Source organism: Petromyzon marinus, chromosome 46 (genome assembly GCF_048934315.1).
Source record: "Petromyzon marinus isolate PM22_M1 ecotype Great Lakes invasive population chromosome 46, UKy_Petmar_22M1.pri1.0, whole genome shotgun sequence".
Classification (NCBI taxonomy): Eukaryota; Metazoa; Chordata; class Hyperoartia; order Petromyzontiformes; family Petromyzontidae; genus Petromyzon; species Petromyzon marinus.
Window position 1 is genome coordinate 13670341 of NC_133712.1, and position 12187 is coordinate 13682527.

Below are 12187 nucleotides of genomic sequence, written 5' to 3' on the forward strand. Positions count from 1 at the left end.
GTTAGCGAGCGATAATCTAATTAGTTAGTGGCGAGGACGGGGGAATGTGGAGTGGGGTCGTCAACGCCATAGCGCGAACCAGCGACGTTTTGATTTAAAGCTTTCGTGACTCCAGTAATTCATATTCTTAGCTCTTTCGGTAAAGTCACGTTGAAGGGAAACAATAAAATAATAAAAAATATATAAAACAATCAAAATTCTCACGACGTTTCGACCGTAACACACCTGATGACGACCGTTTGTGTTATGGTCGAAACGTTCGTGAGAATGTTTTTAATTGTTTTATATATTTTTTGTTATTTTATTGTTTCCCTTCAACGTGACTTTACCGAAAGAGCTAAGAATAATAAAATATATCTAGGTTTTTTTATTTATATATATTTTATTATTTTATTGTTTCCCTTCAACGTGACTTTACCGAAAGAGCTAAGAAGAATAAAATAAATATTTAGTTTTTTATTTATATATATTTTATTATTTTATTGTTTCCCTTCAATGTGACTTTACCGAAAAAGCAAAGAATATGAGCGACGTTTTTTTTTCACTTACCCCCTCACGCTGCACAATCACTTCACTCTCACTCACTCACCCTCTCACTCACTCACCCTCCGGTCGGTTTATTTTTAAAACCTCGCGTTAAGAGTTTAAAAAAAAACATTAAACTACAATAAAGAAACGAGCTCTTGTTGCGAGATTATTTGGGTGGGTGGGTGGTGGGTGAGGGGGGAGACTTACCCTCCTCCTGCTCCTGCTCAGCCCAGACTGTCTGGCCGCTACGTGCGGCGCCTGCTAACGCCGTCGCTCACGCACGCACGCGCGCGCGTATTAATTTACAAGTTGTGTTTATTTTCATTTATTTTACATTGGCGGAGACGGGGGGGGGGGGCAGGGGGGGAAGGCGTTCAGTTGGAACATTTTTGAGGGAAATTATTATATGTTAAAAATTATTGTTTAAAAAAATTCAAAGTTTTCCGGATTATAAGACGCACCCGAAAGTAAGACGCACCACTCCCTCCCCCCCCCATACATTGTAATTTACAAAGGAATACAAATGTACGTCTTATAATCCGGAAGACTGTGCGCGTTTTCCTCTCCCCCCATGTATTCTCAAGCAAATGTGGATGGGGCGCGTCTTATAATCCGGTATAAATGACAAAATATGTAAAACTTTAATGATTGGGGGGGGGGGGGGGTAGTGCGTCTTATTTTCCGGAGCGTCTCATACACAATCCGTGTGTTGTTATCAACGAATGTGAGGGGGGGGCTTGGTTGTGACGTTGGTGGATGTTGAGGATAGGTTGGGGGGTCCATGTTGAGGATGGGGGGGGTCCATGTTGATGATGGGGGGGGTCCAATGTTGAGGATGGGGGGGGTCCATGTTGAGGATGGGGGTCCATGTTGATGATGGGGGGGGTCCATGTTGATGATGGGGGGGGGGGGTCCATGTTGATGATGGGGTCCATGTTGATGATGGGGGGGGGCATGTTGAGGATGGAGGGGGGTCCATGTTGATGATGGGGGTGGGGGTCCATGTTGATGATAGGGGGGGCATGTTGAGGATGGGAGGGGGTCCATGTTGATGGGGGGGCATGTTGAGGATGGGGGGGATCCAATGTTGAGGATGGGGGGGCATTGATTTGACGCGCGACTGGCGGCTGTTGGTGTTTGGTTCTGGTGGTGGGGGGGAGCGTTGCCGAGGAGGGTCACGTGACTTATTTGGCGCCTTTATTTCCATCCCCCCCCACCTCCGTCCCTCCCCCCGCCGCTCTGCGCGTAGCGCGCGCCGCAGCGTTTTGGCGGGAATCCCGAGACCCCCTCCCTCCCGACACCCCTTGCCCCCCCCCCACCGCTCACACACCCACCCCGGCGTTACTGTCTCGCATTCCGATTGGAGAGTTTGAATAACCCCCGTCGCTGATTGGCCGAGGGACCGTGACTGGGTTGATCTGACGGGAGTGCGACGGTTTTTACTGCGAGAAAAAATAGCGCCGCGGCTGCCCGAACACGCGTCCCGGCCGATGTCAACGGAAGAAAAAAAACGCGGAAATCTCAATTTTCCCGTTAAAATATATTTTTCTGATATTTAACGTGCAATAAAACGTCGTTTCAGCTCGTTCCCCGGGTAAAAACCGCGTAATATTTAGTGTTTTCGCCGGGGAAATCCCGAGCTGGCGGAGGGATATTGCGCGGCGACGAGGCGCCGAGGCGGTGAAGCGGCGGCGGCAGCGCGCGCGGGGATATCGCGGTGTGGGGCGCGCAGTGCTCAGAGCGGCATCAGCAGTCGCACAGTGCAGACGTGGGCAGAGCCTCTCCTAGCCCAGAATCTCAACGTAACCAAGGCGCCCTCGGGAACCCCGTAACCCACCCAAGTCAATCGAACCGACACCCCCCCTCCCCCACGTCCTCTGTCAACCAAGCCGGGGACACTCCTTCGGATACCATCTACCCAAGCGGGGACTACGTAGCCGGGGACCTAATCGCTCCCGCGTCCTCCCCTTCTACTCAACAACGCGGGGACGACCTCTGCGTGTCCGGGACCACCACCACCACCCCCCCCCCCAACGGCTCCACAACGCGACCCCGGGCCTTCAGCGGCGGGGTGTGCCAGGGCGAGCGGGAGTCAGCCCCGCCGAGAATGCTGCTCTCCAAGAAGGCGGCCTCGTTCGCTCACATCTGCCCGCCCGGCGCCGCGGACACCCCTTCGTGCAAGAGCAGCGTGCACACAGGTCAGTCGCAGAGACTCACTCATCCCCCCCCACATCTCTTCCACTCCTTGTCCGCTCCCCGTGGCGGGAAGGGGGTGGGCGGTCTCGACCACACTCTCCCCGAATTCGCTCTCTCATCCCTTCGTTCTCAGTGATTATCCCCCTCTGCGTGTCGCTCTCCCCCTATGTCTGATCGGATCATCATCTCTTTCCACGTTTCTCCCCCGATCATCCGCTCTCTTTGGGTGTCCCCTACCCCACCCTCGCTATGGTCGTCCACTCGCTAGGGGGGGGGGTCCCCCCGCGATCCCCTCGCTCCCCCCCCTCCGCGTTTCCTCGCGCTTTGTTTTGTTTTGGTTTTGTTCGTTTCCCGCGCTGCGGGGCGGCACGTGGTGAGTGGGGGTGGGGGCTGTGGTATCGAGAGGCGATTTGTAGGGGTTTAGGTTTGTTGTGGTTAGGGTTTACTTTATGGGTTTGTAGTAGGGTTGATAAAATGTAAGCAATTTTTGGGTTTGTGGAAGGGTGTATCGGTTAAGATGTGTAGGGTTGGTGGTTTCGATGGGTTCGAATTCGAAGTGGTTATGGGTTTTTCATTGCAGTAGTGGGATGTGTGGTTGTTTAGAATGAAGAGTTTAATGCGCTTCGTGTCAATTTTTTCGTGATTGGGATGTACGGGGTTAGGATTGTACGGTTGAGGGGGGGGGGGTAGTGATGTTCCATTGTAGACACGGGGGGCGTTCGATAGTGTATGGGATTCACTGTGAAGTTTAGGTGGTTCATAGAGGGAGTTTTCTCGATAGGGTTTCCGCTGTAATTAAGGGATTTTTATGATGCTGTGGGGTTTAAGGGGATTTTCACTGGGGTTGCTGCTCTAATTAGGGGGGGTGTGGATGGCGGAGTCAGGTTTGTGGTTTAATTTGGAGTGGAGGGGGTTGGGAGGGTTTAATGGGATTGGGGGGGGGGGCGCTGCTATTTTAGTTTAATTATCTTTAATTGCCTCGTGACGTAACCAGGCAACACGAAGTTTAACAACAACAGTCCCACAGATACCCCGCTTAAACACATCGTCATCGGCCGTGATCAGTCCACTGGTGGATTACAGCTTCCACACGGAATTGATTATTAATTTCAACACGGACACCATGTTTTATATGGTGTCTTCTTCCCAGTGTTATTATTACATCTGGCACCTGCCGTCAGCATTCCTTTAACAAGTCTGACTTATCATAAACCCCAGAAGAATTGACGTCGAATTCAAGAGCTTCGTTGTTTAAACAAATGGCGATAGATTGTATTATTTGTTTGGCCCTGTGTTTCTCGTTCGATAAGGGATCCCTGAGATAATTAACACGGACCCCCCCCTATACGGGAGAGGGAAGGGGCTCCCACATTCCCTTATATAAATAGACCCCCCCAATCTCCCTCTCACCGTGGCTGATCTCCCCCCCCCCTCCTCTGCGAATGACCCCCCTCAGGGCGTGGAGAGAGGGAACCCCTGGAGAAGCTTTACCAGGTGGGGCCCGTGCTGGGTAGCGGCGGCTTCGGCACTGTCTACCAAGGCGTGCGGGCGAGCGACGGCCTGCCCGTGAGCAGCACACCACGCTGCAGCACACCACACTGCGGAGAACACCACGCTGCCTACGGCGCACACCACTCTGCAGCACACCACACTGCGGAGAACACCACGCGTTAGCACACACGCACCGGCACGCCGCACACTTCCCCACTATCAACCCTGTGGCACACACACCCACGACACAACGCAAGCTTGCAGTGCTCCGTGCATCAAGCACACACGCCCCCCAGCTGAACGCGGCGTTAAGATGAGTCATGGCGCGTGTAATTCACCCCCACGCCATCACGCGCAGTGTAATGCAAAACCACTGCCAACACAACGCCATAACAACACCCGTGCACAACGCCACTAACGCAACCACGGCTACTTGCAAATCAAGTGCACAACACCGTCGCTTGGAGGACACCAACCCATGAGAACCGTTAAATACAAAACAAAACGCCATATCATAGTCACAGCAACAACCCCAACCATCATAACACAAACTCATTTGCACACAGCCCATTCGCACCAAATCACAGCGCTCGAGAATTCACTCAGTCTCACCCCCACTCACCCTAACCCACTCCACATGATCGCTGAGCCCTTAATTGGCCGTAATGACGCAGGAGGGCGGGAGTTAATTGCCTTGTGTTTGTTCCTCTACCCCCCCACCACCCCTGCAGGTCGCAATCAAGCACGTGTCCAAGGAGCGAGTCACCGAGTGGGGGCAACTGGTGAGTACCCCCCCCCCACCACAATCTCTGCCCTGAGCCCCCCCGATCATCCACTCTCACTACACAGCCATAACTCTATCTTGCACACCTACAGCAACTCCACCGGGTCTACCATACACATACACCGCTCGACCACAGCCCTCCCTCCGCACCCTCGCCCGTAACATCGCGTCGCCTGCGCTTCTTCACCAGTCGAGCGGCGCTCTCGTCCCGCTGGAGGTGATCCTGCTGAAGCGAGTGGGGGGCCCGTACCCCCCCGTGCCCTGCGGCGGTGGAACCGGAGCGGGGGGCACCGCCTGCGCCGTTCCCCACCACCACAACCACCACGGCAGCCACGGCAACCACCAGCGCGGTGTGATCCGGCTGCTGGATTGGTACGAGCGGGCGGACAGCTTCGTGCTGGTGCTGGAGCGCCCTGAGCCGTCGCGCGATCTCTTCGACTACATCACGGAGAGGGGGGCACTGCCCGAGGCGCTGGCTCGGGACTTCTTTAGACAGGTGCGTCGGGCACGGCTTGACGGACCTAGCCAGCCGCTACTGATGCACGGCACCGTGATGCCACTACAAACACGCGACACTGAAAGAACAACGACAGTCACTAAATACTGTTCGGTTTCAATGTTATTGAATTACTCCTGCGCAATGAAACTCATTGTGTGATGTGGTGATTGTAGCGGCCTCTTAAAGTGGCTGGCGCAGTGGTCGTGTGCTAACCCCCCGTTGTGCTGTGCCAGGTGGTGGAGGCGGTGAGACACTGTCACGCGTGCGGCGTCCTGCACCGAGACATTAAGGATGAGAACATCCTGGTGGACCTCAAGACCGGTGAACTCAAACTTATCGACTTTGGCTCCGGGGCGCTGCTCAAGGACACGGTGTACACCGACTTTGACGGTGAGAGGATCACAGCGCGCTTTTAGGCCTCTTGCTGAGTTGGCAAGCCAACCGGCGTGCCAGCTCAGGCACTCGCCAAGCCCTAAGTCACACGCAAAGCACTCACTCGCATACTAGACTGGTGAGTCGCACGCTCGTTCGTTCGATAACACTTGAATCCCTCGCTCACTCGCATACTGCACGGATTAGTCACACGCTCGCTTCACCAGTCGCATGCTAGCCTGATCAGTCACACATTCATACACTAGCTCACACGCTCAACTGTTCACCCTCCCAGTAACTCGCGAACTTGCTCGCTCAACAGTCCACCCACTCTCTCGCTCACAAGAGGCTACTGCTGTGTGATGTTGGCTCGCTTTCACTGCCCGTGAAACGCATTCATTAATAACACACGCGCACTTGTTTTTGGGGTAGGCTGGGTTTCATTAAAGGCAAGACTCGGAGGCAGCTCCGAGTGTCTATCCTTGGGCTAAGCGAAAGGGCGAGGGCTCGGTTTAGCCGCTGTCCTGCGAGTAGCGAATTCCACACATTCCTCGCTCAAGCGCGCGGGGGGGGGGCGCGCGATGATTGTGTCGGCAGCGTCAGCAGCGTGTCCGCGATGACCTTTTAGAGCCGTGTGCGTCTCTCTCGTGTGCGTGGCGCGGGGCCAGCATTGCGCAGTTTTGCCTCTGGCAGACGCAGTTCGCAAGCACGAGAAAAATGTAAACACAGGCGCGGCGAAGTGGCGGGGGGTGGGGGGGGGGAGGCTTAGGGCGGAGGCGGGGAAGGGAAGAGAGGGGGGTGAGAGGCGAGAACTCGGGGGTGGGGGCGGCACAGAAGGCTGTGTGATGTGGTCGGGGCTGGGCTGGGCGCCCGTCGCCACCCAACACCCCTGGGGCTGATGACGCTGGCAAGAGTCGGGCCGGGTGGAAAGGGAGGGGGGTTGGGAGATCGCTGGAAGATGGTAGAGAGATGAGTTGAGAGAAGTCTGTGAGAGGAAAATCGAGGGAAGGGAGTTGGAAAAAGATGAGGAACAACCATGGAGCTGGGGAAAGGGATGTTCTTAAGAGAGATGGGAGAGAGGGGGGGGTAAGATAGTTGGAAGGGGGGAGATGAGGGCGGGAGAGAGGATGGATATTGAAGCAATGGAAAGAGGTAAGGGGGGGGGGTTAAGAGCGGGTGGAGGGAGAGGGGTTGGGATGTTGTTGAACCCGTTTCTGGAGTAGCGCCACGTCAGCGTGAGTTGCTGGTAGTTTCTACTGCGCGCCTTGAGTTTTATTTCATTTAATCCTCGTCGCTATGTAAACACGGGTGCGTCACGCCGCGTGTCGATTTCCTATCCCCACCCCCCCCTCCCCACGAATATTTCCTACCTCGCTCGCCTCGCTCGGCCCGCCACGATCCTCTTTATTTGTTTGCCGAATAGCCGTAATTATAAGCGGGGGCGGCTGTGACGCATGTGCGCGCCCCCTGCTATTGTGAGACGATCGCCGCGGTATGACGAGCGTGAATTGCCCGAGCGGTGGCCTTGAGAGCGTGCGCCACGTCCGCAGATTTGCGTGTGACGCGTGGCCTCGTCACACGGCAGCGACGGATTCGCCAGCGTCACCGCCATCACCACCACTACCGTTACGCATTCACTACCATCGCTGTTGCAACAACCACCACAAACGTCAAGGCTACTGCCAAGACTACAACGATTAACAGACACCGGGTTCGACAATCAACACTCCCACTTGTCCTACCATCATTAGTTACACATCCACCACCGCCTACAGGAAGGACTTTCCCAGAACTATATGGCATTACCCTTATCGTTTAACCTTATTATAACCAGACCCCAAAATCCCGCGCAGTGTGAAGGGCACGGTAATTTCCCAGTTTTCTGCACCGCACGGCGTATTGCGTCGGTGACGGAGCATGCGTGACAGCTGAGCTGACGTGGCACGCGTGCGTGGGTCGGCTTTGAGCCACCGGGGAAACGTTGAGGAAGACTGGAGCGAGATTTGCCCATCGCTCATCGTCACCGTTAGTCATGGATTTTGTCCCCCGGCCCACCCCCTCTCCTTTCTGAGAAGTATGTGGCTGGCGGGGGGGGGAGGAGGAAATTGCGCAACGAGAAAACCCCAGAAAAACTGCTCAATAGCACTCGCCACCACCCCCACTCGCTTCCCGGCAGTGCGCGGACGTGAGTGTCCAGTCGCGTGTGTCCCTGTGTGTGTGCGCGCATCCTAAGCTTGTCTGTGTGACTTGTGCGATTTGTTGTCCGAGCGTCTGCGCGTCAGTAAGTGCAGCGCCCCCTAGTGTATTGACTAATATGCCTTCTTGGAAGCTGCAGTTCGGTAGGAATGGTTTTCCTGGAACGTGGGATGGTGCACCGCGAGAGCTGCAAATGCACTCAATATAGACGGCAAAAACGGAAATAAATGGCACGTTTTAAACAAGTGCAACGTAGTAAACCCCGTGTGCTTCTGTCTTGTGTCCCGTGCAGGCACGCGTGTGTACAGCCCCCCTGAGTGGGTGCGCTGCCACCGCTACCACGGCCGCTCGGCCGCCGTGTGGTCCCTGGGCGTGCTGCTCTACGACATGGTGTGCGGGGACATCCCCTTCGAGCACGACGGCGAGATCCTGCGTGCCCACGTCACCTTCCGCAAGCGCGTGTCCCCTGGTGAGGTGGCGCACGGCGCGGGCGGGCACACGCATGCACACCCACCACTCGCTTGCCACCGAGACGGCACCGCCAATACACTTGTCTGCGTAATGACTGATACAACTAGTTAGTGACACACTGGCAGTGTAGCCACGATTTAATTTACTGCGAACACAACTTGCAGACGAGGTGTTTGCTGGGCGCCCCCTGTGCATGACACACGGACCGCGCACCGCGTTGGAATCGATTGTAAAACCGCCGCTAACTCTCGTCTCCGTGCGTCTCTCCTCGCCCATGCAGAGTGCCAGCACCTGATTCGGCGCTGCCTCTCCGTGCGCCCATCCGATCGCCCATCGCTGGACGAGCTCCTGCTCCACCCGTGGATGACGCCGGGTATTGGCGGCGGCAGCGGCAGTGGCGTCGGCGGCAGCGTTGGCGGGAGCGTCACTGCCACGGGAGGGGCAGGGCCTTCGGGGGGCACGGTGGTGGACCCCTCCGAGACGGCGCTTGGGCCCCCCCCCTCGGAGCTGAGGCGGCCATCGCTGGACGAGGACGAGTCGGAGTCTGACGACGCGAGCAGCAGCAGCAAGGAGAGCCTGTGACAGTGATGACGACGATGTTACATCATCCAGCAGGGAGAACCCTGAGACAGTCATGTTGTCGAGAATGTGTCGATGAAGGTCGCCATCGCATCAAGAGGAGAATGTCGCGCGTCGTCGTGAATTTTTGCGATGAGCAAGGGGATGCCACATCTTTGCACGTCATCAAGAATTTGAGTCATGAGCCAGGGATTTCATCCCACGTTGCTGCACCTCATCAAGAATGAATTAACCACAGAAGAGGCATCTTCGCGAGACCGTCAATTCCCGTCCGCACGGAGACGCAACGTCATCACGCATCATCGGGAATTCGTGAGCCCCGAGTCGAGAGACATCGTTAACAATTTGAGGAATGACCCATTGACAGACTCCACATCGTCAAAACCTCATCATGACCCAGAGACTTGGTCCCCTCCCACATCGACAATTTCAATCTGTGACCCTCGGCAGGCGGGGGTCGCGTTAAGTTATTGTTTGTGGATTTCACCCTGAACACTTTTGGCTTTTATTATTTTTATTTCTGTACGACATGAAGGACGCCAACCACCCTCCTAAGACTCAACGGCCGATTTCAAACTGTCGCCCTTAAGGGCGGGCGAAGATAAGCTAGACATTAATTTAATTTGTGTTATTTTTATATGAGTATTATAATTATTTTTAGTACTACTACTGACTTGTTATTTTCGTGGTGCAATTGCCCATGACCCGCAAGTGCTCGCCGTATAAAACCACCGTGCCTATCGGCTGCTCCGGTGGCACCGTTTTCGGGGTGTGGGGGGGGGGGTGCTGAGAGAAGATGGGGGGGGGTCCTCCTCCCCTCTTACATCACCGCTTCAACAGAATTTTTCAACGAACCGAATTGTGCCCCCTCTCGCCGCTCCCTCGATGGGTTAATTTAATGAACTTTTTTGTAGTGTGAGTAATGAGCGTCGGTTGCCACACTCACGGTTACCGGGATGTGTAAGTTATTGCATTTGTTTCCCCGTCGTTACTGAGGTTTGTTTTTATCTCGTTGCGTGCTTGAGTGACGTCACCTCGGAATGCCAAAAACCCTGCCTGCGTGGACTTTACGCATCTCGTCTCTCGTTCACCTCCTGACCCTCGCCACACCCCACCGCCCCCCCCCCCCTCAAGTCGAGAGGAATCTGCCGGTGGCGGATTGTGGGGTTCGCTCACTGCCTTAAACCCCCCTGAACCCCAACAGAGTCTCCCTACCCCTTTCTCTTTTACCCAACCTTTTTCCCCTCTCGCTCTTCTCCCCTGCTCTCCAGAACCCTCTCTGCTTCGTCCTTGCGTCCCTCGGCCTCTTTCCCCAGTCTCTCGTCTCATTCAACCCCTGCCCTCTTCCCCCTCAGGGTATCTCTCTCCTTCCATCTCTCTTTATCCATCTCTCATCCCCATATCTCTCTTGCCCCCCGCCCCAATCTCGTTATTTCCCTCCGTGTCCCATGTTGATGATGCACAACCAATGCAATGGAGGCTGCCGTTCTTGCCTCGTTCTGTTTGCGTAGATTTTGAATTCTCTCGCTGTTGATCTTTAAATGCAGCTGTTGCTACCATAGCTATTGCCGCGTTGCTGGCGTTGATCATTTAACTGCCCCCCCCCCTCTACCGTGGGGGGGGGGGGGGTGAAGTAGTGGAGGGGGTCGCCACCGCCAAATGTTTCGAGTTATTTATTGTTGGATGTGACGGTGATGGCCGCGCTATTTATTTTGCGTCGTGGTCGTCTGTCTTGAGTGAAAGGGAGCCCATCCTGAGCTCCCTGATCCACCACACTGCGGCCCCCCGTGGTGTTTTAAGTTTACAGCTTCCCCCCCCCCCCCCCCCCCCGTCTACCCCTTCCCAGCACCACCTGCTAAAAATCCATGTACCCCCAACCCCTTTGCTTAATGAACCCCCTGCACTCCCGCAATATCAACCCTTAACCCTCCCCCTGTACCCCCACCCCAATTCTGATCCAATCCTTGCCCCCCCCTCCTCTACCGCAACCTCTTGGCCCTGACCTGACGACCTCAAATATCATCGGCTATTTGGCTCCGAGTCATGTCATAGGTCGAGTGGCCTGTCTCATAGCGTTAACGGACCCCCACCCCCGGGTTCTTGGAGCTTGCCCCTCTTGTGGTTTGGCTTGGGATGGTTGGGGGGAGGGTTCCAACCCAAGGGGAGGGGGGCCCATTTTGTTCCTACCCTCAGGGACAACGAATTGCGCAGCCCTCCCAACTCTCCCTCCCCCTTAGTCCTGCAGTCTGAGTGTGATTAGAGCGTTGGTTAGGCCACGTAACAATAATAATAACGGTGAAGGGGATGATGATACTGGTAAATTGCCTTTCCTTGTGTGTGTGTACATAGTGAGTTGGCAAGAGGGTGGTGGGGGAGGCGGTTCCTTGTCATGGGGAGAGGAGAATGGATCTGATGCAATTTTAAGTTCTATTTATTTCAATCTTCGTCCTCTGCAGTAGCGCGTTTTTTGTAAATAAATTGCAAGGGAGGAGAGGGGGGACCCCCACCAATCTCACCGCCACCACCACTGCGATATTTAACCCCCCACCCCTCCTTTGAGGTCTTAATAATTTGAAGTGTTTTGTGCACGCGGCCAGTGCTGCTGCGGTGTACGTGGTTATTTTTTATACGGATTTCAAATAAAGTTGAGCATTTTTTGTATCTGCCTGGTGGTGGACATTGGACTTTTTTACTCTTTGATGGAACATCTGGTTTGCACGTGGTGATGCCGTGTATACACATTCTCGCACTCACATGTACAGCAGACGCCACTCGCCACCAAGTGGACAGTGACTTCACAGCACTTGTACCAGGCTAGGTGCACCTTGGGACCGTTACGCGAGGTGTGGAATGCTCTCGCTGCTTGCGGGACACCCCAGGTGTTGTGTGTTAACTTCTTTATGGCTGACAGATGCACCACCTGTGCACCCCACATGGCATACAACCAACGCAAAGGTCCCCCGTATAGCCTTTCAAAAGGCTTTTGGTGCAAGTGCTGATAGCGAGCAGCCCGTTGAGGCCGTCACGGCACATAAAGCAAATTGTGTGGCCAGAACCACGTCTGGCCGCTT

General features: G+C 54.9%; 1 protein-coding gene across 1 annotated transcript; it reads left to right on the forward strand.

Annotated features, from left to right (window-relative positions):
* The first annotated feature begins 1956 nt into the window (after positions 1–1956).
* LOC116952338 (serine/threonine-protein kinase pim-3-like) lies at positions 1957–11777 on the forward strand. Its single transcript, XM_032971593.2, has 7 exons — positions 1957–2726; positions 4181–4290; positions 4947–4997; positions 5190–5495; positions 5732–5888; positions 8359–8535; positions 8818–11777. Exons 1-7 carry the CDS (start codon positions 2636–2638, stop codon positions 9117–9119), a joined length of 1194 nt encoding a protein of 397 aa, XP_032827484.1. The 5' UTR covers positions 1957–2635; the 3' UTR covers positions 9120–11777.
* Positions 11778–12187: the final 410 nt, after the last annotated feature.

Bases quoted from the DNA above. Each gene is read 5' to 3' on its own strand.
- LOC116952338 (XM_032971593.2), top strand. From the start codon at position 2,636: ATGCTGCTCTCCAAGAAGGCGGCCTCGTTCGCTCACATCTGCCCGCCC. The intron at 5,889-8,358 runs GTGAGAGGATCA...TGTCCCGTGCAG, and splicing joins GGTGTACACCGACTTTGACG to GCACGCGTGTGTACAGCCCC. The intron at 8,536-8,817 runs GTGAGGTGGCGC...TCGCCCATGCAG, and splicing joins CCGCAAGCGCGTGTCCCCTG to AGTGCCAGCACCTGATTCGG.